At 36.5% G+C, this 27907-nt stretch overlaps 2 protein-coding genes across 4 annotated transcripts; both read right to left on the minus strand.

The window, feature by feature from the left end:
• Positions 1–59: 59 nt before the first annotated feature.
• wdhd1 (WD repeat and HMG-box DNA binding protein 1) lies at positions 60–27873 on the minus strand. Of its 3 annotated transcripts, none has more exons than XM_077239114.1 (26): positions 27847–27873; positions 21316–21433; positions 21100–21211; positions 20786–20937; positions 19407–19518; positions 18604–18654; positions 18104–18199; positions 17811–17903; positions 17430–17536; positions 16981–17122; positions 13228–13432; positions 12966–13138; positions 11717–11901; positions 8051–8292; positions 7493–7630; positions 6862–7018; positions 6335–6449; positions 5788–5919; positions 5332–5534; positions 4432–4580; positions 4137–4193; positions 3847–3878; positions 3558–3725; positions 2431–2570; positions 1438–1573; positions 60–637 (listed from the first exon to the last, which is right to left on the minus strand). In XM_077239114.1, exons 2-26 carry the CDS (start codon positions 21390–21392, stop codon positions 470–472), a joined length of 3342 nt encoding a protein of 1113 aa, XP_077095229.1. In that variant the 5' UTR covers positions 21393–21433; positions 27847–27873; the 3' UTR covers positions 60–469. The 3 variants fall into 3 exon arrangements, with proteins under 3 accessions (XP_077095229.1, XP_077095228.1, XP_077095230.1); XM_077239113.1 differs by lacking the exon at positions 27847–27873 and adding an exon at positions 22134–22247; XM_077239115.1 differs by lacking the exon at positions 27847–27873 and adding an exon at positions 21831–21889.
• socs4 (suppressor of cytokine signaling 4) lies at positions 23743–25947 on the minus strand. The gene is made up of 2 exons (XM_077239116.1): positions 25825–25947; positions 23743–25024 (listed from the first exon to the last, which is right to left on the minus strand). The coding sequence occupies exon 2, from the start codon at positions 24996–24998 to the stop codon at positions 23853–23855; it is 1146 nt and encodes a 381-aa protein (XP_077095231.1). The 5' UTR covers positions 24999–25024; positions 25825–25947; the 3' UTR covers positions 23743–23852.
• Positions 27874–27907: the final 34 nt, after the last annotated feature.

A 27907-nucleotide genomic window follows, 5' to 3' on the forward strand; every position in this document is an offset into this window, starting at 1 on the left:
CTTTTAACTTGCAGATTTGCCAAAATAACCTTTAGAATAAAAAAATACAGCAGACAAGATTCAAAATACAACCTTTTAGCTTTTATTATGATTGTTTTACATACAGTACAAAATTTCACACACAAAAACATATGTACAAAGCAGCCAAAAATAAAGTAGGAGAAACCACAGCATTCAGAGTATCGCCAGATTCAAAGAGACCTTGTTATCAACCATCTTACAAATTTTATAACAAAGAGCCTTTGCTTCATTTCAAATGCAAATAAAGAGAGACCTGTACTGCTTTCAAAAGAACTCCAACTTGAGAAAATTTATGGAGAACAAGTGGATCTCAAATGAGCAGCAAATCTATTAGACAAAATGAGAGGACAGATAATCACAGTAAGCTATGAAAAAGCCCCCCCCCCAATCGATATTAAAATTTGAATGTAAAAAAATATATAAGCATTTAACTAAATTATGTTATGTACTATTCTTTGTTAAATGCAAATGCCGAAAGTTTAGCAGAAGTATCCAGTGGCTTTTTCTTTTTGGCACTGCCCTCGTCTGACTCCATACGTTCATCTACTTGTCCTGCTTCATCTTCGCGCTTTCTTTTCTTGGGGTCCGAGTCGCCCTTTGCTCTCTCCGTCCAGTTCTGAATGAAAAGGATACGGGACTTTTATATACAATCATGCACACACAAGCAATAAACTACGTCGTTCAAATAAGCCTCAGTGATTGTAATTAAAAATGACTGAAACCACTGCCAACCCAGACACATTTGTTCACCGTTGGTGTAAACAGAGGCGGTAAACATTTACAGATGACCGTTATGAGTCACCGGACCCATTTCACATACGAGCACCGGGACTCTTTCTGCCCGCTCCCTCCCCTTCTCCCTCCCAATGTACGCCATTCACCATTGTAACGCACTCTTTCACCACCTAATGCCACCCTCATGGCATTAACATAAGATAAATGAGTACGGCACACACCCCCAGCCTGAGTTTCCAGAGCAACAGGCGTACCAACCATTCACCCTCCAGGCTGGAGTGTGTGAAGAGTCATTCTGTCCTGCACTGAGTGGCCCTGTGGGTGCGGGGTCACGAACAGATTGTTCATACAGGCGGAGGGCATGAGTGTTTGGAAAGCCCACACATATACACAGGTAAGTGGAGATCAGAAAACAGGAGGATGCTTGCTAATGAACAGTGTTGTCATGGATAAATTGAGTTAGAGCATAAAAAAATTGGAGGAAAAACTAGAAAAAAAAGAAAAAAAACGAGTGCATGAATGAAATCTGTGTTGCATAATAACGAGGACAGATGCAATAAAACTGAAACAGGGAAATTCCCAAGTAACCTTCATGGATTTAAAAACAGGTTGAAGGATTTGTTTAAGAAATTAGTGAACCGTTTTGGATAAAATACATTTCCCATGAATGAAATGTCTTACCAGTCTTTCCTCTGCTGAGAGAGTGCGGAAACGACACATGCCTTCCTTGATAACATCCATTTCATCAAAGTCAGGATTTTCTGTGAGAATGCTCTTCCTTTTCTCCTCAAGCCACAGCTGAAAGCCGGTTTTTGGCCTACAGAAAGTAAACGGGTTACAGACAAGTTCAAACAAAGCACTAAAAAGGATTGACAGTTCCTCAATCAATCATCTGCTACTTGATTAGGGAAGAACACCATATACAGTGCCTAGCATAAGTGAACACACCCATGCTAAAGTTGACTAAAAAGAGGAATAAAAAAATCATCTTTTGGAAATTGATCTTAATGCCTTTAATTTAAAAAATGAGGAAAAATCCAACCTTTAAGGACACCAATTTTCTTTGTGAATGAATAATGTATCGTAAATAAATAAATGTTCTTCCTTAAAATACAGGTTGCATAAGTCAGGACACCGCTATGTTAAATTCCCATAGAGTCAGGCAGATTTTTATTTTTAATGGCCAGTTATTTCATGGATCCAGGATACTATGCATCCTGATAAAGTTCCCTTGGCCTTTGGAATTAAAGTAGCCCCACATCATCACATTCCCTTCACCATACTTAGAGATTGGAAGAAAAAGACTTTAAAAATGAATACTGATTATAAGTAAATGACGTATGACTTACTATAATTTCATTTGAGTAATTGTGAAGTTTCTGAAGTTTCTTATATTTTATACTATACAGGATTTAAATTTAGACTGGCACAAGGCACCTTTTATCTTTGAAAAACAGATTTATACACTATTGCCCTCACATTTTAACAGCCATAAAAATTATTATAAAAGCCATCATACAAACTTTTATTTTGTGCATAACTAAATTTGATCATTTATAGACACTTGGGCAACAGTGACATCTGACATGGAATACTTTTACTTTCAAAAATGTAAAAGATAAAAAAAAAGGATGTCCTCGCATCATTACAATTAAAGTTGCTGCGGCCTCTTACTTTCTGTTTTCGATATTCTCCGCTGATGCTGGAGGTGTAGCCGCAGGAACTGGTTTCATTTTCTCTGCTCCTGATTGGCTGTCCTCCTGTTTCTTACCGTTTCCTTTAGAGGCACTCATCTGCAGCAGTGTGGCCTGGGTCTTAAAAAGAAGGAACGAAAGAAAAAAAAAGCTACGTTCAGACTGCAGAAAAAAAAATGTTCCGTAACAGTGTGAACAACACAAACCACATGGAATCTGATCTTTTCCTTGCTGATTTGGGCCACTTCCATATGAGGTCCTAAATCAGATACAGGTCTGATGCTTTGTAATGCGACCTCAGCCATCATCAGAATTCATGCGACGTTTACGGCAGTCTAGATTAAAATTCGTCACAATTCTGCGCTGGTGGGAGTCACTCCAAAGATTTTACATACTGGTAGTTCTTTTGTCACTCATTGAGCATGAAAGTTGGCAGCAAAGTTAGTCAGTGGAGGGACAGTGAGATGATTTACTCCTATACTAGTCCTACAAAGTCACGTGAGACGTTCAAAGCTGCTTTGAAAGAATCTGTATTGTAAAAAGCGCTAAATAAATAGAGACTTGATTTAATTTGACGTTGCACTGAGGTCCTGACTCTCTGTGGTCGTTAAAAATCCCATGGCACATTTTGTAAAGAGTAAGGGTGTAATCCTGGTGTCCTGGCCAAATTCCCTCCATTGGCCTTTATAAATCACGGCCTTCTAATAATAATCCCCCATGCTTTCAATTCAGCTCTGCGTTTACTTCCATATGACAGTGTACTGTGACGTTTTTGTTATTGTTCTTTTGGGCATGACACTCACTGTAAGAAATGCTCGCATCTCACATATTTTTCTCCATGGAACATCTAAAGATAAGTTTTGTACAAGATGGGATTTTTGTGTCCAGTACATTGACTAACAATCATAATGTTGCTTATATTCCAATAGAAAGACCTCTGACATTTTACTCTAAGATTGTTTAGTTCTGATAGCAGAACATTAGTTAGAGGAAAAGATAACCAGGTCATCCCTTGCAGTCAGAGCTGAGAGTGAGTTTTATGGGGTCAGACAGGTTGTGTGACCCCACAGGGATGGAGAACATTTGTATTTGAGCAATACACTGTACCTTGGACTTTGGTTTGGGTGCCAGGGGCTTCAGGACTGGGGCTTTGCCTTGTTTTGATGTTCCGCTGAGAGTTGCAGGTTTTCTGCTGGACATCGTCATGCTGTCCAAAACATTAGTCGTTCTGGGCTGACCAGCTGGAGAACTTGAGGACTTTTCTGCACCAGACACCTGTAAGTTTAAATGTATTTTTTTTTATATACTGTAAATGTAAAAATGCACGTCAAGTATTCTTGAAACACAACACTTATATGGAGCTTGCTTACTTTAACTAACAATGTGCACGTCTTACCTTGAAAGGGTTCACGCGTCCTTCTCTGCTTACTGTGAAACACAAGCACAATTTTTATTGTCACCAGACACTCATCTCTCATGGCAGCCATTTATGCCACTCAAAGTCATTTTAAAAATTGTTAAATCAATTAGAAAGATAAAGATTTCATTTTGAAAAAAGTAGCAATTTGAAAATCTGAAAAATCTGAAAATAAAATGTTGAATTTGGCAGATAGTTAATCTGAGATAAATGCTCAGTTTGCGTTATATAACTTTCCGTTTATAGAAATGGTTTAATATTCTACTCACCTGGTTTGGGAGAGGGCCTTTCAGGTGATTTTTCTCCTTTTTTGAATGGATTCAAACCTGGCAAGTCAAAATATCTTCATATCAAAAACCAATTAAATCAGGTTTTAAAAAAAATGCATTTCTTAATCTTAAAGCTGTCTACTGCAGTATTTGAGACTCATGCTGAAACAAGTAATGTGAATGATCAAGAAAGCCTCTATTTCAAACATCAAGAAACACACAGCTGAAATGCATGGGGCATTTGGTTTAATATACTACTTTTCAGATGTGTATGGAGAAAAAACAGCATATTTACGTGGTTTCCTGGTCTCTGTTGATTCCTCTGCATTCATTTGCTCTTCCTGTGGATATTCTTCCTGATCTTCCTCCTCCTCACAGCCATTCTCAACTTGTGCTTGTCTGCTGCTAATCTTATTGGATCCTCTATATTCTCGACTGGTGTGTCTAAATATACAGAAACAAAACATTTGACATGTCAGCATCACATCTGATTCAGAGTTTCCAACAGTTTTGGTCAATTCCAACTATGACTACCGAGAGGGACTACAGAAAGTACTTTTAAAATAATTTTGAAGACATTGCACTCACAAAGTAGATTACATATTTTAAAGTCACCATGAAATCCAAAATGACAATTCTAATCCCATTTCATTTTATTATGGAATATGCAGCATTTATTATAAATGATTCATGATGAACGACATCTCTTCTCTTTTTTGATGAAGTGTTATCTAGCGCAAAGGCGAAAGGCGGGACAACCTGTCACTCACATGAGATAACAGCAATAGCAAACGACAACCACCCAATCAATTCCCTATGGACAAAATCAAGCCACGCCCAACATGTTTTCTTGTTTGAGAAGCCGGCTTCTATTGCAAAGACTATTGCAACTGAGCTAAACATAAATATAAAATAAAAAAATATGACTTTTTAAAAAACTTTTCTAGACCTGGAAACAAAATAACAGACAACATGTTCCTAGGTTTTATGAACTTTAACGGGGAGAATAAATAAGATAATAGGCATAAAAAAATGATCCCACAGTTCATAAGCTTTTCCTGCTTAAAGACAAGAAGAAATAATAGTTTCTAAGAAACCGTAACCAATCCAACAATTCTTAGACATCTAATTTCCAGGAGTAGAACTGAAAGAATTTTAATTAATATAAATATAACAACCGGATTCCTGTGCTAACCTCTGATAGGCTGGCTCATCATCTTCTTCCTGCTCCTCCTCCTGCAGCTGATTGGCCTTTTCCAGGGCGAGTTCACTGAGTCTCTGTGCCAGGGCCATGCGTCTGGAACGAGACGCGTAACGGATGGCGAGCGTCACAACGCTGTGAGTCATCAGCTCAGCCAGCTCCACACACCGGAACTCACGCTCCAGTTTACACGACAGCTGCCCGGGCACACACACACAAACAGACAACAAACAGCATAAAACATGGTGAGATGTCTAGAAGGACCGTTAAAACAAATCTGATCGAATGTGCAAGCCAAGCCTGAATATAAGGCATATACAAAAGCAGAGTTCTGATTTATGACATTCCACAATTGTTTTACAAAAATCACACAGTGAAATTCAATCCAGGCATAAAAAATTGAATTCAACCAGGCTTTAACTTCCTGTTCTGGCCACATGAATGACTTACAGCGAACATCTTCATTAGCAGTTCCTGCTGCTCTTTCTCAGCCTGAGACTGACCCTCGCTGTCAATTTCATAACCACTGGATGACAGAAAGCCAAAGTGGTTATGAAAGAGCATAGACCGCCAGTACTGCTCCTAGAAAACAAACATAAATACACAGTGAAAAAAAACAAACATATTGTATATTTCAGGATCCACATTAAGTGTCAGACAAGTAATGCACTAGCAAGACAGGGATGGCTACAACTGACTTTTAGTCCAGGTCAGCAACACTGGAAATACAATAAAATTAACAAAACAAAAGAAAAAAGAAAAAAAGAATGAAACAATGCATGTTTTTAAAAGCGGGCCTATTTTATAAAGACACAACATTAATTTCACAAAATTCTGGAGCAAGAAACACTGCTAAGACATCATTCTGAACATGTCTATATAGACCAACAATTTAAAATGTAGAAATAAATATAAAACAAATATAAGTAGAGAACTCTACATGATACTATAGTTTAAATGAATTTGACAAGACTCCAGGATGGATTTTAGGCCATACCTCCATTTGACCTTTCTCTGTAGTGGTCTGGCAATAAGGCAGGTTAAAGGGCAGGACGGCCACAGCAGGGCGGGGTAGGGTGGGTGGGAAACGTGAGCCTTTACATGGGATACACCTGAGACAAATGAGGAGGATTCCAAGTTTCACTCAGATGTGTGACCCACTGTGTCCATAGTAAGGAAGCTTACTTATCTCACAATTCTGACTTTTTTCCCCCAATTGTGAGTTTCCATCTCGCAATTCTGACTTTTTATCTCAGGATTGTGTGATATAATTTAGAATTACATGATGTAATCTCACAATTGCGAATTGCATGATATAGTCGCAATTGCATGAACTTAAACTTTTTATATCACGAAATTCTGACTATATATCATGCAATTCTGATGTTTTAACATGCAAATGCGATTTTATATCATGCAATCCTGAGATGAAAAGTCACAATTATCTTTTAAAATGTTTTATTTTGTGGCGGAAACAAGCTGCCATACAGATCTGACATTTGTGAATGAAGGAAAATGACGCACCTGATCTGCTGTGGATTCTCATGAACCCCAACAACCCAACAATGGTCAGATTTGCTCTTGCAGGTGTCTCTAGTGTTGCAGACAGGAGCCCATGTGTTCCCCAGGGTCCGGTTCAGCATACGTACAACACCCTCCGAGTCAATACAGCACGGGGTTCCTGCAAAGAGAGTTATACTCAAATAGGTAAACTAAAGAAACCACAGAACCCCTTTAAATCAGTTTTGTGACTTTTAGTCCATGTCTATTAGCTTTGATTGAGACTATCTGTATGCATACACTACTGTTCAAAAGTTTGGGGTTTGTTAGGTTTTTTTTATGTTTTTAAAAAGTCTCTTATGCTCACCAAGGCTGCATTTATTTGATAAAAAATACAGCAAAAACAATAAAATTGGGAAATATTACTACACTTTACTTTTATGTACTGACCCCAATCTTTTGAATGGTATTGAGCATAGCATGTCACAACTGTCAGGAAATTGAAGCCTAAGTCAATATTACATAATAATTCTCTAGGCAGTTGTTTATTTTTCTCAATTTCCTTAAAGAAACAATTCAAACAGCAGGAAGTGAATACAGTAGAGCTTGAGCAAGTATGTGTGTAACTCCTGCTCAACAGGAGAAGGTGACTCACCCTCGGCAGTGAAGCCCATCCATGCCAGGTAGGACTTCCGTGAGAGAGGCAACGGTTCTCCGTGGATGACCTGCCTTCTCTTCCGCCCGAGCTGGAGCAGCTGTACGCCAAGGGCCTGGTCTCCATCAAACCCAGTACCTGATGACATACATGACAATCAAGCTCAACCAATTTGTAGACACAAAGCACAAGCAAAGTCAGATTAATTTTGGAGAATCTGTTCAGATTTCCCAAATTCATATTGTTAGTTTTAATTGTTAAATAAAGGATTTATTCCATTTGAGTCATTTGCAGATGTGGCATTTCACAAGTTACTACTTTGTTTTTGAGTAACTTCTCTCATTTACAACTGCTTTGCCAATCATTTTAAATGAATCATTAAAAGGAACCAGTTCAAAAACACACAATTCAGACATAAATAACAAACACTAGCAATTAGAGATACACCATTAGGATTTTTTTTTGCCAACGCAATACAGATTTTAATAAACAACCATTGGCCGATACAGATATTTGTCACTTGCTCACTTATTTGAACCAGGCGACATGCATGAGTACCTCTGTGATACACTATGAGGAGCTGCTCTCCATGTCCTGCCATGCAGACCACAGCTCCTGGCAGGCTGAAGATCTCCTTCTGCACACCACCGATGGAGAACAGCCTGACCATCAGAGCACTGGTGGCCACTGCCGCCCAGCCCTGACCCAAACACAAGGCACACACGTCCTCGCCTTTAGGAAGATCCACCATCCAGTCCTTATGAGTGTCCCAGCACGAGAAGTGCAAACACTGGATCTTACTGGAGAGAGAGAGAGAGAGAGAGAGAGAGAGAGAGAGAGAGAGAGAGAGAGAGAGAGAGAGAGAGAGAGAGAGAGAGAGAGAGAGAGAGAGAGAGAGAGAGAGAGAGAGAGAGAGAGAGAGAGAGAGAGAGAGGAAAGAAAGAGAGAGAGAGAAAGAGAGAGAGAGAGAAAGAGAGAGAGAGAAAGAGAGAGAGAGAGAGAAAGAGAGAGAGAGAGAGAAAGAGAGAGAGAGAAAGAGAGAGAGAGAATAAGGAAAGGAACAAAAAGATGCAGATTTTCTATTAAAATATTTATGACATATTTATTATTTTCTAGTTCTTTATACTAGAAAATAATAAATTATTCGAGTTCTCTACTCATTATCTTGTTCTTTATCCCAAAATATTTACTCTCTAATTTATATGTCAGTTTTTATATTATTTTTACGTATAAATATCTTTCTATCATTATGTTTAAGGAGTTTCAGGGTATGATTGTTACAGCATTGTTACATTTTCCAGTAACACTATTTATTTGTTCTTTATTTGATCAGGGATAATGCACAAAAAAATTAGTCTAAATAAGAGAGAGAGAGAGAGAGAGATCTTACAGTGTATCTTACAGTGTCCTTGTTACATATGTTACATATACTTAATGTAATAACAACAACAGTAAATTATGCATAATTACATGCAACTAACCCTAAACCAAACCCTAATCATAACCCTATAACACTATTGTTAGTATATGTTCTTAATATTACCCAGTACTTAAAGGTGCCTTGTGTAATATCCGCAAAAAAAATCAATTCATACTCCACATTCCAAACCAGATGGGGGCAGTCTACCTCCAGAAAGTGAATTGATCTACTCTAGAGTGACAAACGAGAAACGGCATAGTCTCTATGCTCCGCCCCTACCTTCACAACGACCCTAGAGCCATAGCTGAAGCCGAGCCAAGTCCTAATAGAGGACGTTTAAGTCCAGAGGAACGTTGGTTGATGTCAAGTGATTTTAAATGACATCTTCAAGCTACTCCCCTTCACCAGTGAATGTTCATATTCGTTTTGTTCATATTACATTTTTATTTTTAGTTTGAATTAGGCTACATTAATTTGACAGACAGCATTCGCTGCTGTTGACCAAGCTAGCGCCATTCAGAGCTGCCAACTCTCACGAATTCACCGTCATCGATTCGGTCAATGTTATTACGCAATTCAAACAAAAAATACCGTTTTGGCGCTTGTAATTGTTAACGTCAGTGGTGTAGTCTACGTGATACGCAGGTATACGCCGTATACCCACTAGAAAATGTCAAGGATTTCCGTATGCCCACTAGGAAATGTCAAAGATCTCCGTATACCCACTTTAAAAAGCGTGAGGATTCGTAAACGTAACAACATCGTTTTGTGAAAGAACTTTCATTCATAAATTCACCCCGCCGTGACGTCTGTGTTTGCGCAGCAAGACGGATCGAATCGCGGAATCCAGCAACAAATGTAACTCCTGTAAAGCGGAACGTCACGCAATTTGGCCATTTTTTAATGAATAAATCAAAAGTAATGATACAATGAATCAGATCTCGATATGTACTAAGTGTCCATGAATATTAAAGCTCAAAAAGACTGCTATTGAAATAAACTCTGAATGTTCTGCGTGTTTCTGTGAACGAGCGCTCAATGTGTGCTCTACTACACACTTAACACTCGTGGTGTTTTCAGCGTCTATGAGGAGGACATGCACACATTTGAACTTCATTGCAGAGCTTTTATGAGAGTCACTTCACAAGAATTTTTCCATTTCATTTGATAAAACTATCGTCATTCATTCGTATCATATACACACTCACAAACTTTAAAGTCTTCATTACAACCTGTCAAAATCAAAGTTTTGTATAACTTGAAGAAAATATAACAGAAATATATTACTATTGCACAGTAGAGTATACTTCAAGTAGGCCTAATAATAATAATAATAGTTTATTAAAACACACAGAACGGGGGGCTTGGGCTGGTATATCACAGTATACTCACTACAAAAAACTAGACTACACCACTGGTTAACATTACACGACAGATCCCTAGCGCACGTGAACCGATCATCTCTACTAGCTAATAGTAAAAACACACGAACACTGTTGAAAGATACAGTATGCTACAACTTACCAAAATGTATTCTTCATACATAAAACCGACCAATCATTTTTTTAATCAGCGTGCAGAGGTCAATAACATAGCTGGAGAACAAATATGTCAGATTTACCTCAGGAAAGCAATTTAGTAAACATAATATAGCTCACGTAGTTCTCATTACACCTTTCAATGTAGCCATTGCTAAATTTAGAACTTATATCGAACAGCCTTCGAGACATTTCTATGTTATAACTTCCCGAAAAAACTAAACAAACATATAAAACAAACTTCTAGCGAAATACTAACAGCATCTTACTTACCAATCCAAAAGAAATGTTGCAAGTTAGGAGTCAAACCTCATTTCTTTCATTTCCATTAGTTATCTCCAACGATGGAAAGCAATGCCAATGTTAACTCTGGTTCTGCTCCTTTTTTCATCCGATTTTATTTGTGATTCTGAGCGTTTTTTTCCCTGCAGCGGGTGGTTGTGGTAAGGGTCTCTTGCCAAGGGCTTCAGCCATTCTTCCGCTCTCTTCCCTGAACTGAACTGTAGTAGTGGGGTGTACTTTCCACACGATTGACATCAGGTCTAAATACGCCCACAAGCCGTGCGACGTATTCATGTATTGCAGTTTGGCTGGTGTTGCCCGCATACCGCCTCCCATGGCCGAAACTGGTATTATGACATCTGTCGGGCCCGGGCTAGTAATTTAGCATGCTAATTCAGGTTGATATCTCTGCAACACTATAACTTTTCATTTTTTTTAATGACATCATCGCCCTTATTTCTTCTCATTCTTTTGATCAGTGTAACTCATTTTTGTATATTTTTAACTCAATTCTGACACATGGCACCTTTAAATGTATAATTACACCAACAAGAGCATCTTAAAATAATGTGTAACCCATTTTCCACAACAACACAAAAAATCCCCTTTTATTTGCTATTCCACTATAACACTTGCATTAATTATTCACTTAAAAACAGTGCATTTCACAGATAGGCAGTAGTTTGCAATTCACCGCCAGATAATTACAGATTTCTACTGGATTAGTAGTTCTGCAAATAAAAGGCAAAGTGCAAATTTGCTTCGCAAACATGGGCAAGTAATTAAGGACAAAGGGGAAATGGGGCAACAGAGCAAGGTTCACAGCTGCTGCTGACTGTAATCTAACTTACTGTCATAGCAGACCTGTTGAACAAAAAAGGAACTCTAAATTCAGCAAATGTCTAAACTAAATGTCTAGTAAGCTTAAAGAAAGTCAAAGTCAAATTAAACTCAAAGTCAACTATGATTACTAAGATCTTGTACCTGGCAAGCTCATCAGTTCCCTCACAGGCCAGCAGCACGGCCTCCTGGGATAGATCAGCCATGGTGTGGCCCAGGGAGTTGGTGAGATGCATGGCATGATGGATAGCAGTATCGTGAAATTCCACATCAATGGCGTTGTCCTGATCATCATTATAGCCACGGACGATGCCCACGGAGTTCCACATCTGAGAAGGAACATAGGGAGAAAAACAGACAAAAATGACTTTAACTACATTTGATTTAACAGTAAATCAACATAATCACTTCAATCTTGTTTGCACATTATTGTGTTTTCAAAATAATAAATTATTATTATTAAATATTTGTAATGCATAATATGTTTATGGTGTTAGGGTTGGTACCGTATCGCTTGAATCTTAGCGATTCTGATTCTTATCGAAAAAGAAGGTAAAAGGTTTACTTTTTAGGTAAAAAAAAAAGGTAAAAAAAAGGTAAAAAAACAACAACATTTAAGTCAAACATTTAGATATACACATTTAATTTGTGTCTTTTTGCAAAACATTCTGTTGCAGCTGAAAACCATGAACAAAAATCAGTAGTCTAAAGAACACTTACACCAGGAACTTTTGCCTATGATTTTAACAAAAATACCACAGCAAAAACAACTAAACTAACTAATATAAATTTCAGACATTATTAAAGACAAGTAAACAGTCAGTGATAAAATAAGAACAAATAAACAAATTAGCAATAGCACAAATAAATACCACTGAACAAAGTTCAGGTATAGAAATTGAAATCAAATGTAAAATAACACTGCATAGTTTTCTTTTTATAAATAAAATATAGTTTTCTTTTTATAAATAAAATATAGTTTTCTTTTTATAAATAAAATTTAGATTAATCCTTAAAAGTTATTCAGTCAAGGGCAGTGAGTGATTCCTTTTGTCCTTTGATTAAAATTGACGACACAGACGGCTGCAGGTTTATTAGGGTGCTGTCACTTTAAGACCTAATGCACAGATCCAATTTACTGTACACATGCGTTATCTTTTGTTTACATTCACTTAAGACATAACCGACTGTGTTTGAGGATATTTTGACCATCCCATGTGTATTTGTCCGTTTCTCGACCCAGCCCCCTGTCTAATAATGATGTCATTGTGTTCAAAAGCCAAAATAAAATAATTAAAAACTCTCTCTGCGAATCAGTGAATAATTGACATGGTCACAAAACAGTATCAATCAATCTCTATTTGAGTTGAAAACGGATATGATTTCTCCTCACCATAAAGCGATGCATGAGGTGCACTGGGGTAGATCCCGGCTGGAAAGCCCTTTGGGGTTGTGATGGCATGGGACCTTCGTATATGGGACGGGACACTGCAGGACCCACCGCAGGAAGAACAGCACTGCTGCCATCCTCCTCTGGAAGTCCATCCAGTTTTACAGAACCTGGATCTTGAGATACCAAAACATCTGACCTTTAATTAAAGGGCTTTACTTGAAGTATCTTCTAACACTATTTGCTTTGCGATGATCTCTAATACCTTGAGAATTGTCATCGTCATCCAAGAAGGACCCTCTGTGCCGCGGTCTGCCCGTGGCAGGCATGAGGTCATCGTCATCGTCGTCGTCATCCATAATTGGTTTCTTCACTGGAGACCGCGAGTCACTCGTGCCCTCGTCCAGCATCCGGTCATCATCCTCATCAAACAGGTTATCATAGTCATTTGTTTCTTTAGCTGCAGTGGCCTAAACAGCATTAAAAAACATTTTACATTCATTTACATTGTGTATAAAAATGTATGTCTTCATACATATCTCAGTATGAATATGAAAATGTGTTTCTACATTTCTGACTATTTGTAACTATTTGAATGAACATGAACCGATGTAATAATAATGATTATAATATTTTTGGTAACACTTTACTACATAAGTTAACATGAATTATCAATGAATAAACTATTTTTACAGCATTTATTAATCTCAGCATTTACTGATATTATTTTAATCTGTTAAAGATCCCTTGATATGAAAATCAAGTTTTGAAGGTTTATATGTCCGTATGGTGTTTTTAAATATACTTTAAGACAAACCAAGTGCAAATTCATCAGTCAACACCATTGCTGTACACCAATGATACACTCAGCTCACCATACCCATCACGATATTTTGAAGAAAATAAAAAAATTAAACTGAAATTCAAATAACAATTTATTTTCAAAACATTAAGAATTTTCAATATTTCAAGATTTACAGACCTGCCAACCTTGAAATTATTTTTTGAGTACAATGGGGGAGGTTTGTCATATTTTTTGAGAATGCAAGACGCACACAAACACATGCCAATCTTCATAATTCTAGTTTTGAATTGGACCCAAATCCAAAATTTCCCTTGCGCTGCACTGCAATATACAGTGAAAGTCCAAAGTTTCAATACTGCTCAAGACCATTTTTTATTCATGATTAATATTGCATTGCATGGCATATAATGTGTGCTGGTCAATAAGTCTAAAATTAAGAAACCCCAAGAAAATAGTAAATAAAAAAATAAAATAAAAAAAACACTAACATCGGAACATTGTACATTTAAGATAGGCTACTTAATTTATTATTCAAATATCCAAATATGATACTAAATCTCACAGAAAAAAAAAAGACTTTTATTTGAGACTTGCTGTCTTTGCATTTGAACATTGCACATTTTAAACAGGACACGCATTAGCTGAATAAACGTTAGCCAGTACAATCATATTTATAGAAAATAGTTGACAATGAATAGACAGGAGTCCAATAATAGCAAAACGAACCACTTATTCTAAAAAGAATATCAAGTAGGCTATAAGTTAGACGAATCTGACATTTAATGAGGGCTGTGTTAACAGCAAAACGTCCGTCATTTAACGAATTTTAAAAACACGGATGGATAAAACAAAAAGCTTTCTGACATTTTGACAGAAAAGAACACAAACTTAGCCCGTCAATTTTCATTTTACAATTATCTTCTCTCTCTGTGTTTGTGAGAGACAGCTCGCGCAGCACTGATAGAACGGTACTTTTTAATCCATAAGTAACTAACGCGCTAGTTTTCATACAAAATAAATATGTAACATAATTAGGTACTTTAGTTATTAACACAATAACGTAACACATGCAGGCTACGTTTCTCAACACTGAGAATGAATAAATAAACGCCTGTTTCTCCAGACTCGCGCTTATCAGTCATCCACAAATCACAGAACTTTCATAATCACTAAGCATAGCGATTTTTATTTTGTTTAGATTTATTTTTCAGCATTATTTAAGCATTTTATAATTTGCATGGCTGAATGATGTTTTCCTCTTATCTGAGTGACCATGAATGACGGAGTATTTTAAGATAATCCATGCGATTGCGATCACTCCCGTGTGATAATCGAATCCAGATTAAGTTAACTCAATACAATATTTCAACTTTCCACATCCACCCCAGCCCGTTTACCTTCAGGAGTCAGAAGTATTGTGACTACTGTAGCCTACTTTCCTCGCTTATGAAATCAGTCAGACTGTGGAAGGGGGATCGAGCGGGATTCTTTATTGCTGCCGATTTTCAGTCTCTTTTTAATGATAGGTCTTACGCATTTGTCAATCATCCTCGCTTGCTATTTGGGGAATGAACCCAGTGCAATGATTGGGCGAACTCTTCTTTTGCTGTTGCTTGATTTGAGGACTCCGCATGAACAGAGAGGCGCGTCACCAGGTTTTTGCGTAGTTTAGAGTGACAAACCGCGACCAGTGTACTTTGAGGTCAAATTGCGTATCCGCTACGCATAATATGTACAGGTTGGCAGGTCTGGATTTAATGTATAATGTATATCTGTAAATAAATTAACAACTGACTAGGTGTCACAACATGAAATTAGAATTAGGAGAGCTGAAACCTAACAGAGAACAGGTAAAGCAGTAAAACAATGGTGACACCAGAATAAAAATATGAATGATTCTGAACCTGAAAATACAGAATTACTATGCATAGCCTATAAATAACGTAAGCCCTTTTTACTGGTAAAATCAGACATTTGGCATTATCAGGACCCACAAATATTGTCCCATTGCATAATTATACAACATGAAATATAGTAGTTTAATGTAGTACTCCGTAAACGTTCATTTTTTTCTAGCGCAAAACATTTGCGCTTTCAATGCAGACATTCGCTGAATTAATGCACCATAAGAAAAAACAATCTAAAATGCTTTAAATCATCATACTACCAAAACTAAAAACGCTATATATTGAGTTAAAGGACAATTCCGGGCCAAAAATGAACCTAGGGGTAAATAACACATGGTACCGAGTCGCATCTGGGATGCGTTGTCAAGATAAACGAATGTACCCAGTTTTAACGTTAGTTTTAGTTTAACCACAGATTAGCTTATAACGCTAGTGTATGGGGCATAGAATAAGTAAAAATAAAAATCGCTAGTTAATGCCACTAACAAGGCTTAAAATAATCCCACACTAACACAGTAGCATAATTAGGGTCTCTACCTGCAAACCGAAGCGTTGAGAACTTTGTAAGTGTACAGACAGTTTAATAAGAAGATACTTTATAAAGACAGTACACTTCACGTATACAAGCAGGAGCCATCTTTGAGACTGGTCGAGACTGTTTTCCATAGATGGCCCCTGCTTGTGTACACGAAGTTAGTGGCATTAACTAGCGATTTTTATTTTTACTTATTCAATGCCCCATACACTAGCGTTATAAGCTAATCTGTGGTTTAACTAAAACTAACGTAAAAACTGGGTACATTCGATTATCATGAAAACGCATCCCAGAGAATGGTCGACTCGGTACCATGTGTTATTAAGCCCTAGGTTCATTTTTGGCCGGAATTGTCCTTTAAGTTATATTTTCGCTTCGAGGAGTGCCGCTTTAAATTATGTTAGCTTTGAAGCATGTATGCTCTTAAGATAATCAATTACAGATCTAATCGCAAGAAAGCGTGACAAAATGACTATTCCCAAACTGTAAATGGTTAGTTCATCCAAAAATTCATAAAAATATCTTGATTTATGTTTGGAAGATAAACGAAAATCCTATGTGTTTGAAACGACATGAGGGTGAGAACATGACAATTTACATTTTTCAGTTAGCTGTGTCTTGGATAAAACTAACTTGTTTCGTTTACATCAACGATACATATAGTCACATTTTTATATTATAACAATGTATCGTTACACCCCTATTAGACACTCGTGACTTTACGTTGGTGATTCAGGGGAAAAAAGGCGAGAGCCAGAAGGTACAACTGACCTTGGTGTTCTGTATAGTAGAGGAAGAGGACAACACGTCTTCCAGGAGTCCGAGGCAGCCCTCTGTGTCCGTGTAAGCGATCCGGCCTCCTGATGGATGCCACGCCATCCCACACACAGTGAACGCTTTCTCATGTTTCTGTCTGCAATGATACAAGATTAACAAACACCACCATCACCACTAGAAACATCCTCAAATACAACAAATATTGTGTACAGTTATATTCAATGCAAGGTCAATCCAATATTTACACAGTCTGATTTCAACAGTGTTGGGGAAAGTTACTTTTAAAAGTAAAACGTCACAACATTGTGTTACTCCCTTAAAAAGTAACGCTACTTAGTTACTTTTTATGTAAAGTAATGTAAGTAACTTGTAAAGCATTACCTCCAACACTGGGTTTCAACATTCAAATTTATCAATAATATTAAGATCAAAATGACTATAACCTCTCGATACACAGTTTGGCATCTACATCCCAAATCAACAGGTTTCCCCCAACTGTTCCTGCAGCCAGAAACTTCCCACATGGTGACCAGACCACAACATTAAAAACCTGGGGAGGAGAACAAATTGGAAAGAATTGTTAATGAAAACATTAAAATGCATTGCAATATAACACACAACTTTAACCACACAGTACATTATCTCATCTGATACGGTAAGGGAAAGGTTAATACGCAATAGTAACGCTAATGAAGGTTTTCCTTCATAATAATAATAATTAGGTCAAATTAATAATTAATAAAAAGGATTTCCTTCACCACCCACAAATGACCTTTTTACAAGTAACTGTTCCACTGTAAACTACTAGATAGTTTTCTACTGACCTGTGTGATGAGTTCATCAGAGAGTGTGCTAACATGTGTCCATGTATTTTTGTCATACAGATGAATGGTTAAGTCCACCGGTACAGCAAGCAGCTACAAGTGCATACAACAATGAAAAAAAGAAAATTCATCTTAATGTCACGACTGTTGTAAGAAACTGGTGATAGGAGTTATTTACAAGACTTGACAGATTGAGTGATGTTCTCAACAAGCAGCTAAGCCACCGAAGAGAGAAACCTGAAAATGTTAAGTGAATTTTGAAAAGGCTTATATAAACGTGACATTTTCAATACCTTTCCAGAACGAGGCTGCCAAGCAAGTCTACAGAGAGACTTGGCATTGCTAACATCACTTGACTTCTGGAGAACTTTCCATTGAGCTACTTGAGTCTAAAACATACAACAGGGATTAGCTTTACATCAAAATACAGAAGGGACCAGAAGACTGAGATCATACTGAAAATCTGGGATTTTTTTTATTTATTTCTGAACATAACAAAGGCAGACCTAAGAAATGCAAAACTATTGAAGTTTCTGCTTTATTCTACACCATGTGAATTAGTTCTACATTCATTTTCAAAACTAAAATTGTTATTTTTTCTGAAATTCAAGTTAAATTTGATTTGTTCCAAAAAATTTCCATTTAAATTGTTATGGTGAAAGTATGGTTTGTAATAAAAGGTACAATTACAAAATGCAATACAGAAGCGCATTGCATATTTTCATTAGTGCTCTATGAATTTTGGACACCATTGTGCACGTATTTCTTGTATGAAGAGCTGATAAGTCCTCACCTGTGACTCAATAGACCACACAGTGACTGATCCATCACAGCTGGAGGAAGCCTGTCAGACAGTGACATAAGCACAACAAAATTACCAATAATGGCCCAACAGTCATTTTAAATACATAAATACTCATCCGAAATTTCACAAACAACACATATACAGGACAGTTCACAAGATAAGATTAAAATGTTAAGATTTTTAATGCTTTTGAAAGTGTCTCTTATGTTCACCAAAGCAGTATTTATTGAAATATTACAGAATTACTATGTAATATTATTACAATTTACAATAACTTTTTCTATTTTTAGATATTAGAAAATGTAATGTATTCTTGTGATGGCAAAACTGAATTTTAGGCATCATTACTCCAGTCTTCAGTATCACATGATCCTTCAGAAATTATTTTAATATGCTGATTTGCTGTTCAAGAAATATTTTTTTTTTATTATCAATTTTGAAAACATTGTGCTGCTTCATTAATCATATTTTGTGGAAACCATGACTTTTTCCAGGATTCTTTGACTAGAAAGATCAAAAGAACAGAATTTATCTGAAATAGTGAAGATATCAATAATATTACAAAATATTTCTATTTTTTTTAATAAATTTAATGCATTCTTGCAGAATAAAAAGTATTAATTTCTTTCGTAAAAAAAAAAAAAAATCTAAATCTTACTGACCCCAAACTTTTAAACAGTAATGTATGCAACAAACATGACATTGATAACTGGTTCACGAGCAATTCTTAATTTAGTCACATTTAAAAAATAACACCAGTTGACCATTAAAAAAGGCACCATGACACTCACAAGGAACTCATCAGAAGGATCAAGAGCCACACTGAGGACAGGAGCGTCATGCCCTCGTAGGGTCTTCTGCTGACTGCTGTCCGCCACCTCCACTATTTTCACCAGGAAGTCGCTGGAAAACAGTAAACAAAATTAGCCCCTTTATCCTCCACCATTTTCAGCTCAACAGAGACTCATATTGGCACTGTAGATCTTTTGATCTGAAGTGGGGAAATAAATGAAAACTCATTTCCGACCTCTATAGAAAAAAATAGAAAAAAATCAAATAACCTGTTCGGAGCTCAGCTGCCAGTGCATCAATATTCAAGCATCGGCAGCGGGATAAAACTGCTCAATCAATGCTGTGACATGCTCGCTGCCTTCATCCGTGATGCAGCCACTTAAAACAATCCATATGTCCGGCAAACGGCCATTCGTAACTAATCGTTCAAAAATCAAAGTGGTTTCCTCTTCACAAAAGCACGGAGATGGGAGAACTCAAATATTAAATGATCCATGAGATTTTTATGTTACCAATTTTAACACAGAACTGCTACTAAAAATACATATATGTTACCAATTTTTTGGATTGACAACAGAACCGGAAGAGAATACAATGCTGAATAAAGTCGTCGTTTTTGTTATTTTTGGAACAAAATGTATTTTCGATGCTTCAAAAAATTCTAACTAACCCACTGGTGTCACATGGACTACTTTGATGATGTCTTTATTTCCTTTCTGGACAAGGACAGTATAACGTACATAGATTTTCAATGGAGGGACAAAAAGCTCTCGGACTGAATCTAAAATATCTTAAACTGTGTTCCGAAGATGAACGGAGGTCTTACGGGCTTGGAACGACATGAGGGTGAGTCATTAATGACATAATTTTCATTTTTGGGTGAACTAACCCTTTAAAGGGATAGTTCACCCAAAAATTTAAATACGGTCATCCTTTACTCAACCTCCAAACCCGTAGGACTTTAGAAGAAAATAAATTCTTATAAATCGAGCAGTTTAATCCAAGAGATACGATCACTTTATATGATGAACAGATTTAATTCTAGTAAGCAGAAGCTCAAACATGCTTGCTGCACAAGAACCAAGTTTTTTTTCTAGACTGTCAAGCAAGTACTATTGAACTGTTCATATGGATTTCTTTTATAATTTTTTTATGAACATTTTAAACATTAACATTTTTGGGGTAAATAGACTTTCAACAGAGAGTCTCTCAGATTTCATTAAAAAGTTCTTAATTTGTGTTCCGAAGATTAACGAAAGTCTTATGGGTTTAAAAACATGAGGGTGAGTAACTGATGACATGACAATTAAAATTTTGGGGTGAATTATTCCTTTAAGAACATGTATGTAGCATGTTAAGGAATGAAAGCAACTCATACCTTGAGCCGGCAGCCACTCTTGACCCGCTGGCATTGAAGGTGGCGTGGTTTGCGTTTGTGGTGAATCGAGTGAGTATGCCATCTGGATCTCCCTCTGGGAAAGTGTGAATCTGAACCGTGTTGTTGGAAACTGCTGTAACTAGCTTTCCATTCTGTAGGGAAAAATAAACACTGACATTTAATTAGCAGTAAAATGAACAGGATTCAAATTTAATAGACCGTTTTCAGGTGTTTTACATGAAAGGTCTCTGTAGCATTAATAATGTTTTTATAATAAGCTGTGAAAGAACACACCAAAACAAATGTTAACTTACCTTCAAGGCTACCGAATAGACCTTCTCCCCGACATTTATAGACTTGGGATCATCGTCATCTAGACTTTCCCATATGCGGACATCACCATCACTCCCACAAGTCACAATACACCTGGGAAAGATCATAAAGTGGATTACAGGCATCTTAAAATTGCCCATTTGTTAAGTCTGAAATCAAATTTATAAGATTTGAGTGATTACAAATATGTTACTTACTTTCCCTCATCATCAAAGCAGACATCAGTGTGGCCTTCTGAGTGACCGTAACGCATGGGCTTCCTTTCACAGGGCATGATGCTCTCAGGAGGACAGTCAGATACAGGACAGACAATGTCTGATGGTGATATGTGTAATAATATATATTAGTATTCATATACAGGAATAATGCATAATTTAATTTGATAACTAATTCAATAAATTAATTTATCCTCAGTGCTACTGCAATACAATATTACTCTGTATCGAGTCTTATAGTCTAATGTAACTTGCACACATTGATACACAATTTGCTGATATAACAGATATACTAATAATGTAAAAAGATATAATACTAATACTTACAGCATTCTAATTAACTTCTATAATCAAATATATATATATATATATATATATATATATATATATAAATAATCTGTTACTACTGGGAGTATATTGTTTTTTTTATTAATTTAACTTCCCTACTTGATCTGTCAAGGAACAGAATGACCATGATCACATATAACGTTACAAACCAGAAACTTAAATGTCATTTGACAAGAAAGCAGATCTCTTGTGATGCAAACATAATCAGCCTTTACTAAAAGTAAGTTCATTTTTCTTTCAAGTTTAGACAAAAAAAAATATCTTTGGAAAACAAAGAAGTGTAAATGTGCTTCTAAGACAGCTGATTTAGGCTACATGCAAAATGATCAACAACCGCGGAATAAAAACAAAATATCCTGAAAGAATGCACGTGTCAAAGTAAATGATTATAATCGAATAGCAATACATCGATATATGCAGCATAAATGTTTTAAACAACACGCAGTACTTACAGCTTTAGTTTGGCGGTAATTCTCAGTATTCAGCGCCACACTTGCTCACATCTCCCGCGCTGACACCAGTGACGTGTCAAAGTGGGACGGACCGTTAACTTTTACCAAATGTCATTGGCTGAATCAGAGTATTGACCCCACCCAAAGTGTGACGTATAGTGACGTTCCAGATATTAGTTCTATATTAAAAGTATCTTTAAAATAGTTATTTATTGTTATAAATTAATCAGTCGATCATTTCTCATAGTTACTATTATTTTAAAATGCTTGAGCTGCATGTAAAAACAATGTTATCGTTCTTAAAAAAAAAAAAAGAAGGCGGCAAACCGGGATCTGCCTGCAGCAAAACTGTCTGATATACGGCTTAAGCTGCAATAATGTAATACAGCCTAGGGTTGAAAGTTTAGTCCTCTTCAAGAGAATAGACAAATTGCTCTCATTGTCTGTTTGTTGAATAATTTGAAACTCCAGGATCCAGGTCTTGTATCTGCTTGTAGAATGAAATGCAATACCAAATATTATGATAAGATTAATGGTCACATTAGGGCATTTAGTTCCTGTCTTTTTTGTTTGTGCACATGTGTCCAGATTTGCCTAGATTTTAGAGACCAATTGTTCCTGGAAGAATCTTTGAGACATTTAAAATTTGAAATCACCTAAATGGTGATGATCAGCAAATAGCCCCTACAAGGAAGTTAAAAGTAGAAAAATGTGTGCCTGTAGGCCTCCTGTTTTCCTAATTATGAATGCACATTTGTTGTCTATATAGAGGTTCTTTAATATTTCACAATGGTATGTGAGCTATAAAGGTATAGCTATAAAGGCTTTGAGTTCATGACAAAGATCCTTCACTTTAAATTCATAAAGATTTCATCATCTGAGGAACTTATTTAACATGAATGAGTTTGGCAGATCATGAGTGAATCAGTTTTCTAAGAGAGAATCATATCACATTTTGTAAAAAGTGAGAATATTATTGATCTTTCAATCAATACAAGCCCCTCAGTTTACTGGTTTTGTCCCTTTACATCAATCCACCCAGATTCATAAATAACATTTAACTTCACAGTGAAATCTTGTATGATAAAACATAATCTGAAAGGAGATTTGATGTAAACCATAGCACAGCGAAACAAAACAGTCTTAATTTATTTGTTGATTCTATTGCTTGTTTTATTGAAAATGTGTAGTTACAATATGTGGTTGAATTGCTATCAAATAATATACCGACATGGTTTTGTAACTCAAACAGATATGGTTTAGGCTCTGTTTAGTTCTAAAATACAAGATGAATAGATAGTAGTGGTAGTTAGAAATTGTCAGGTCAGTTTTACAAGTCTGTCATCTAGTGGAATCTGGTAAGTACTACAATAGGAAGAATTTCCAATAAATGAAACAAAAGTTATTAATTTCCTGTTTTATCAAGAAGATCTAGGGTAAAAAACTGCATACAAAAAGTAAATGATGATAACAGATGATAAACAAGAACAAGAAAGAAATGAAATTCATATAGTAGAACACCTGGAAAAAATATTTAATATGTGAACCACCAATGTCCTGCAAATCTTTGGTTTGCACAAGATTACATTAGAAACATGAACTATTTCTTTTGTGCTGCATGGTAACTACGTCCACCATGCTGTGTTGAATACATTTACTGTGCCTTTCAATCCGTCAAATCAAGCAACATGTAGTTTTGTCCCATTTCTGTCACAGTTTTTAAACAGCACAAGCTCCATTGCACCGATAGTGGTATTGCCTAAGGAAGTGTCTCAAAGTGTAGGGTAATGGCAAAGCATCAATTCCCTGATACGTTATACAGCTACAGATGACCGCCCTGCACATGTGCTGCAAAGAGAACGGAAAGTTTCTAGGGAAAGGGCGAGAGAGAAGAGGCTCAAAAAACAGGCAGCTGGAGGGGTTACTGTAGTGCTTTAGTAGGCCTGTGACACTGGAATCTCTGTACATACAAGGGTCACGGCCATCAAAGCTAAAGCGCTTCCCGTTTTGCTCTATCCGAGCGTGGAGGGAGCGGCTATAGCGCCTGAAGCTAACAGAGAAGAGGTATTCGTCCTGGGCAGAGTCTCGTAGCAGAAAGGTTCCTTCTGGTTGCCCTTCCAAAAGCTGCTCAGCTTCGAAACGATCCAGGACCCCCCAATAACAGGGGCTGTTGTTGATCTGAAGCAGATCTGGAACCAGGATGTAGTCAGTGTGGGCGCAGCACTGGGCGTCCCCATGTGCAAAAGACGGATCCCAGTCATCCAGACTAGAAGCCCCGGATGAGTTGATCTCCTCCCAGGAAATGAGCGCTGGAGGTGAGGAGGATAACAAAGGACCTTTGGGTTCGGTTTCGATGCTTAAAGCGGGTTTGTTGTGAGCGCCGTGTCTCTTGATCAGATGCCAACACTGAGCCAGTTCAGATTTTGGAGAAAACGGACACTTGTCCTCCATGAGCTCGGACACATGGATCTTCCGTTTAGACCAAAGGAGGACAGAGAACGGGCGTGAGGACCCGGACTGGTGATGATGATGATGGTGGTGGTGGTTGCGAAGAGGAAGGCACTGGCCAACGGCATCCTGAAACTTCTGCCTCAGGGAACGACGGGACAGACCTTTCCTGCAAGGAGAGTCCGAATCTGGTTCTCCAGGGATCGTGCAGCTGCACTTACGCTCTCGACGTCTCCGAGGACAAGAGGCAGAGCGTATGCCCTGGTCGTCTGTTGCTTCCCCATCTTCCCCTCTGGGCGCTGTCTCATGGCGTGACCCTCGGGAGCGTTTTTTAATACTGCGGATGTAACTATCAGCACTCCAGCTCCGCAGGTTCTTGGGACGTGTGTCAGAGTTTTTGGGCTTACTCTCTGACATAGTTGCAGGCCCTTTTCAGAAAAGTGCTGCACAGAATTTGAAAATCAATTACAATTGACAAAGAAAAATATGAGGAATAATACTGCTAATACAACTACAAGGCTAATAATCTAATTTAAGGTTTCCATGCACTGTATATTGATGTACAGACACAGACTATGCATATCCAATTACAGTCCCAAAAAACTTTTTTGTGGTGAGTTATCAGGAAATAAACAGAATTCTATTCACATATATAAAAATACTTAAAATAATAGACCTTATTATATCTATGTTTTTTTAATTTAGTTAAAAACTATTTTACATTTTATAACTAAAATGAAAAAAATAATAATATTTAGAAAATTAAATTACACTAAACATTATATATTTATATATATACTGTATATATACACACAAACATATATATATATATATATATATATAGTATACACACACAAACACACAGTATTTAATAATTAATATATATATATATATATATATATATATATATATATATATATATATATATATATACATACATACATACATACATGCAATTATATATATTTTATATATCATATACATTTTATAAAATAATAATTTACGTATTTTGTAAAACTGTAATGGCACCGTAAAGCAGTTTAGGTCTACATCATTTTATAATTCCTACATTAATTTAAAAAACATTAAATACATTAGATCATGTGCACTCAAGATATGTTATTTTATATATAAATATACATATAACAAATATATACAAGTAACAGACGCACATAGAACTAATAACTGAAAACTTTAAACTATTCAACTGGCATCTTTATGAAGAAAAAAAATCAAATCCTACCTTCAGAATAAATTGCAGGATGGAAAATCTTATGTCCTCACAGAGGAGCGATGAATTTTTCCATGCCTGAAGTTCGTGCAGTGAGAGCTCGGCATGAACTGAAGGGAGGAAGAGCATCCCTCCTATTTAAAACCTCTCAAGTATCAATTCCTCAGAGGAATACTTGCCCTTCACTGGACGGAAGAGGTACTTTTGTCAATGGACAGTTAACCTATCATATACAACGATGAATACGCTGTCCTGAAGAAATGACATTGAGAATTTTAAATGAGTAGGCTATAGGATGTATAATCAATATCAGTTTTAAACTATCATAAATATATTATAACTGCTATATTATTATAGGCAGTTTTACTTGCAAAAAACAGGTCCATCTCTTAAATAAGCCACAACATTAAAATCTTTTTAAATGTATTAGTTTTTAGCATGAACTTTGACTGACCATCAATGAATCAATGAGCTAAATGTAATTAGTCAATAATAATGGACGTCTATTTACGAGAGCAACCTTGTTAGGAAGGAAATGGGAAATTTCCCAACAGACACTGAGAGCTCTACTTCATTGATTTATTGATTGATATGTGCCCTGCTTTAATTTGGGAACATCCGGCAAACATTTGCCTGGCGCAAAAGCAATTTTTGACACCCATTTCAGATGGTGGTCAGGCCAGGGGTCCATATCCACCCAGAAAGTATCAAATATCAAGAGTCATATCAGAGGCATGCAGTTCCGGCCTGCTAAATGGATTACAAAATAAATTCAATAATTCATTATGGCTGTGAAGTCATTAGATGATGTCATTCTCAAATATTAAAATATTTTACTCTCTTTTGTTTAATATCACAGGCAGGCTACTGTTTATCAATGAATAATTCAGCAGAGCATCCTGTGCATCTTGTTTTCATTCATTTTCACTGTAATCTGTCTCTCTCTTTATCACTCTACACACAAACGTGTGAGGCCAGCAGGACAACATGCAAGAAATTGAGTAAGGAATTCTCTTGCGATCTGTTAAAAGAGGTTGATCTGATCAATGTGTAGAGGCTCTTCACATCTTACAAATGTAACAACAAGGAAGAACTGTTATGCGTTCGTCCTTTCTCTTATAATATCCTTTTCCTTCTTGTTTTAGAACTATAAAGGCTACATTTTGCATGTATTTTTACAGTGTGAGTAAATGTTATGAAAGTATTTTTTTTATTTTAAGTGAACGTTATGACATAATGTGAATTTAGGAGATGTATGTAAATTGTTTTGTTTATTTACATGTTTCATTTGTTCAGTTTTAAGGGATAAATAAAAACTTATGAGAATTGTAAATGTTGAAATAAACTAAAATAAACAAGTTTGAGTACTAAAATGACAAAAACTAATTAGCAAAGCAAAGCAAATAAAATTATTTGACCTATAATTAAAATGAAAATCAAAAATAAATTAAAAAGGAAATACAATATATAGTGAAATATTATAATAGAATTTAAAAAATACTAAAAGACAACATTGCCACAAACAAAAGGATGATAACGATAACGACAAGTATATAGCTTTAAAAATCGTTCCAAATGTAAAAGAGGACCAGAGTCAACACCACAACTATAACGATAGGGGCACAGAGAAACTAGCATTGGAATCACTTTCAGAGCGATTTTTCCCAGCTGATGAACGAGCCAATCAGAATCCATGCTACTATAATAAAGAGCTCGAGCATTTAAAGCGGCACTCGACAGCGCACGCTCAGAATAAACAGAACAATATTGTACGTTGGTGAGGATGCTAATATGAACCTAGCTATCTTTATAGTTATCGTGTTTCAGAAAGGGCCTTAAAAATCACCTAACTTCTCATTTAAAGTAATCACAATACTAACACTGTAGGTTACACAAGATGACAACAAAATAGCCTGGAAAACTGTTAAACAATACAACCATAATTATTCATGCCCTAATGCATGCTGGGAAGCGGATGAAAAGGATGGTTTTGTAGGCCCATTTGAGCAAACAAACTAAATAAAATAAACTTACTGGTAAGAAGTTTATCTGCCGTTGATGGCTTGACCTAAAAAACAAACAAACAAAACAGTAT

The sequence above is a fragment of the Siphateles boraxobius genome, unplaced genomic scaffold, assembly GCF_051911475.1.
Source record: "Siphateles boraxobius isolate OS27281-9 unplaced genomic scaffold, OSU_SipBor_1 22, whole genome shotgun sequence".
In the NCBI taxonomy this organism is placed as follows: Eukaryota; Metazoa; Chordata; class Actinopteri; order Cypriniformes; family Leuciscidae; genus Siphateles; species Siphateles boraxobius.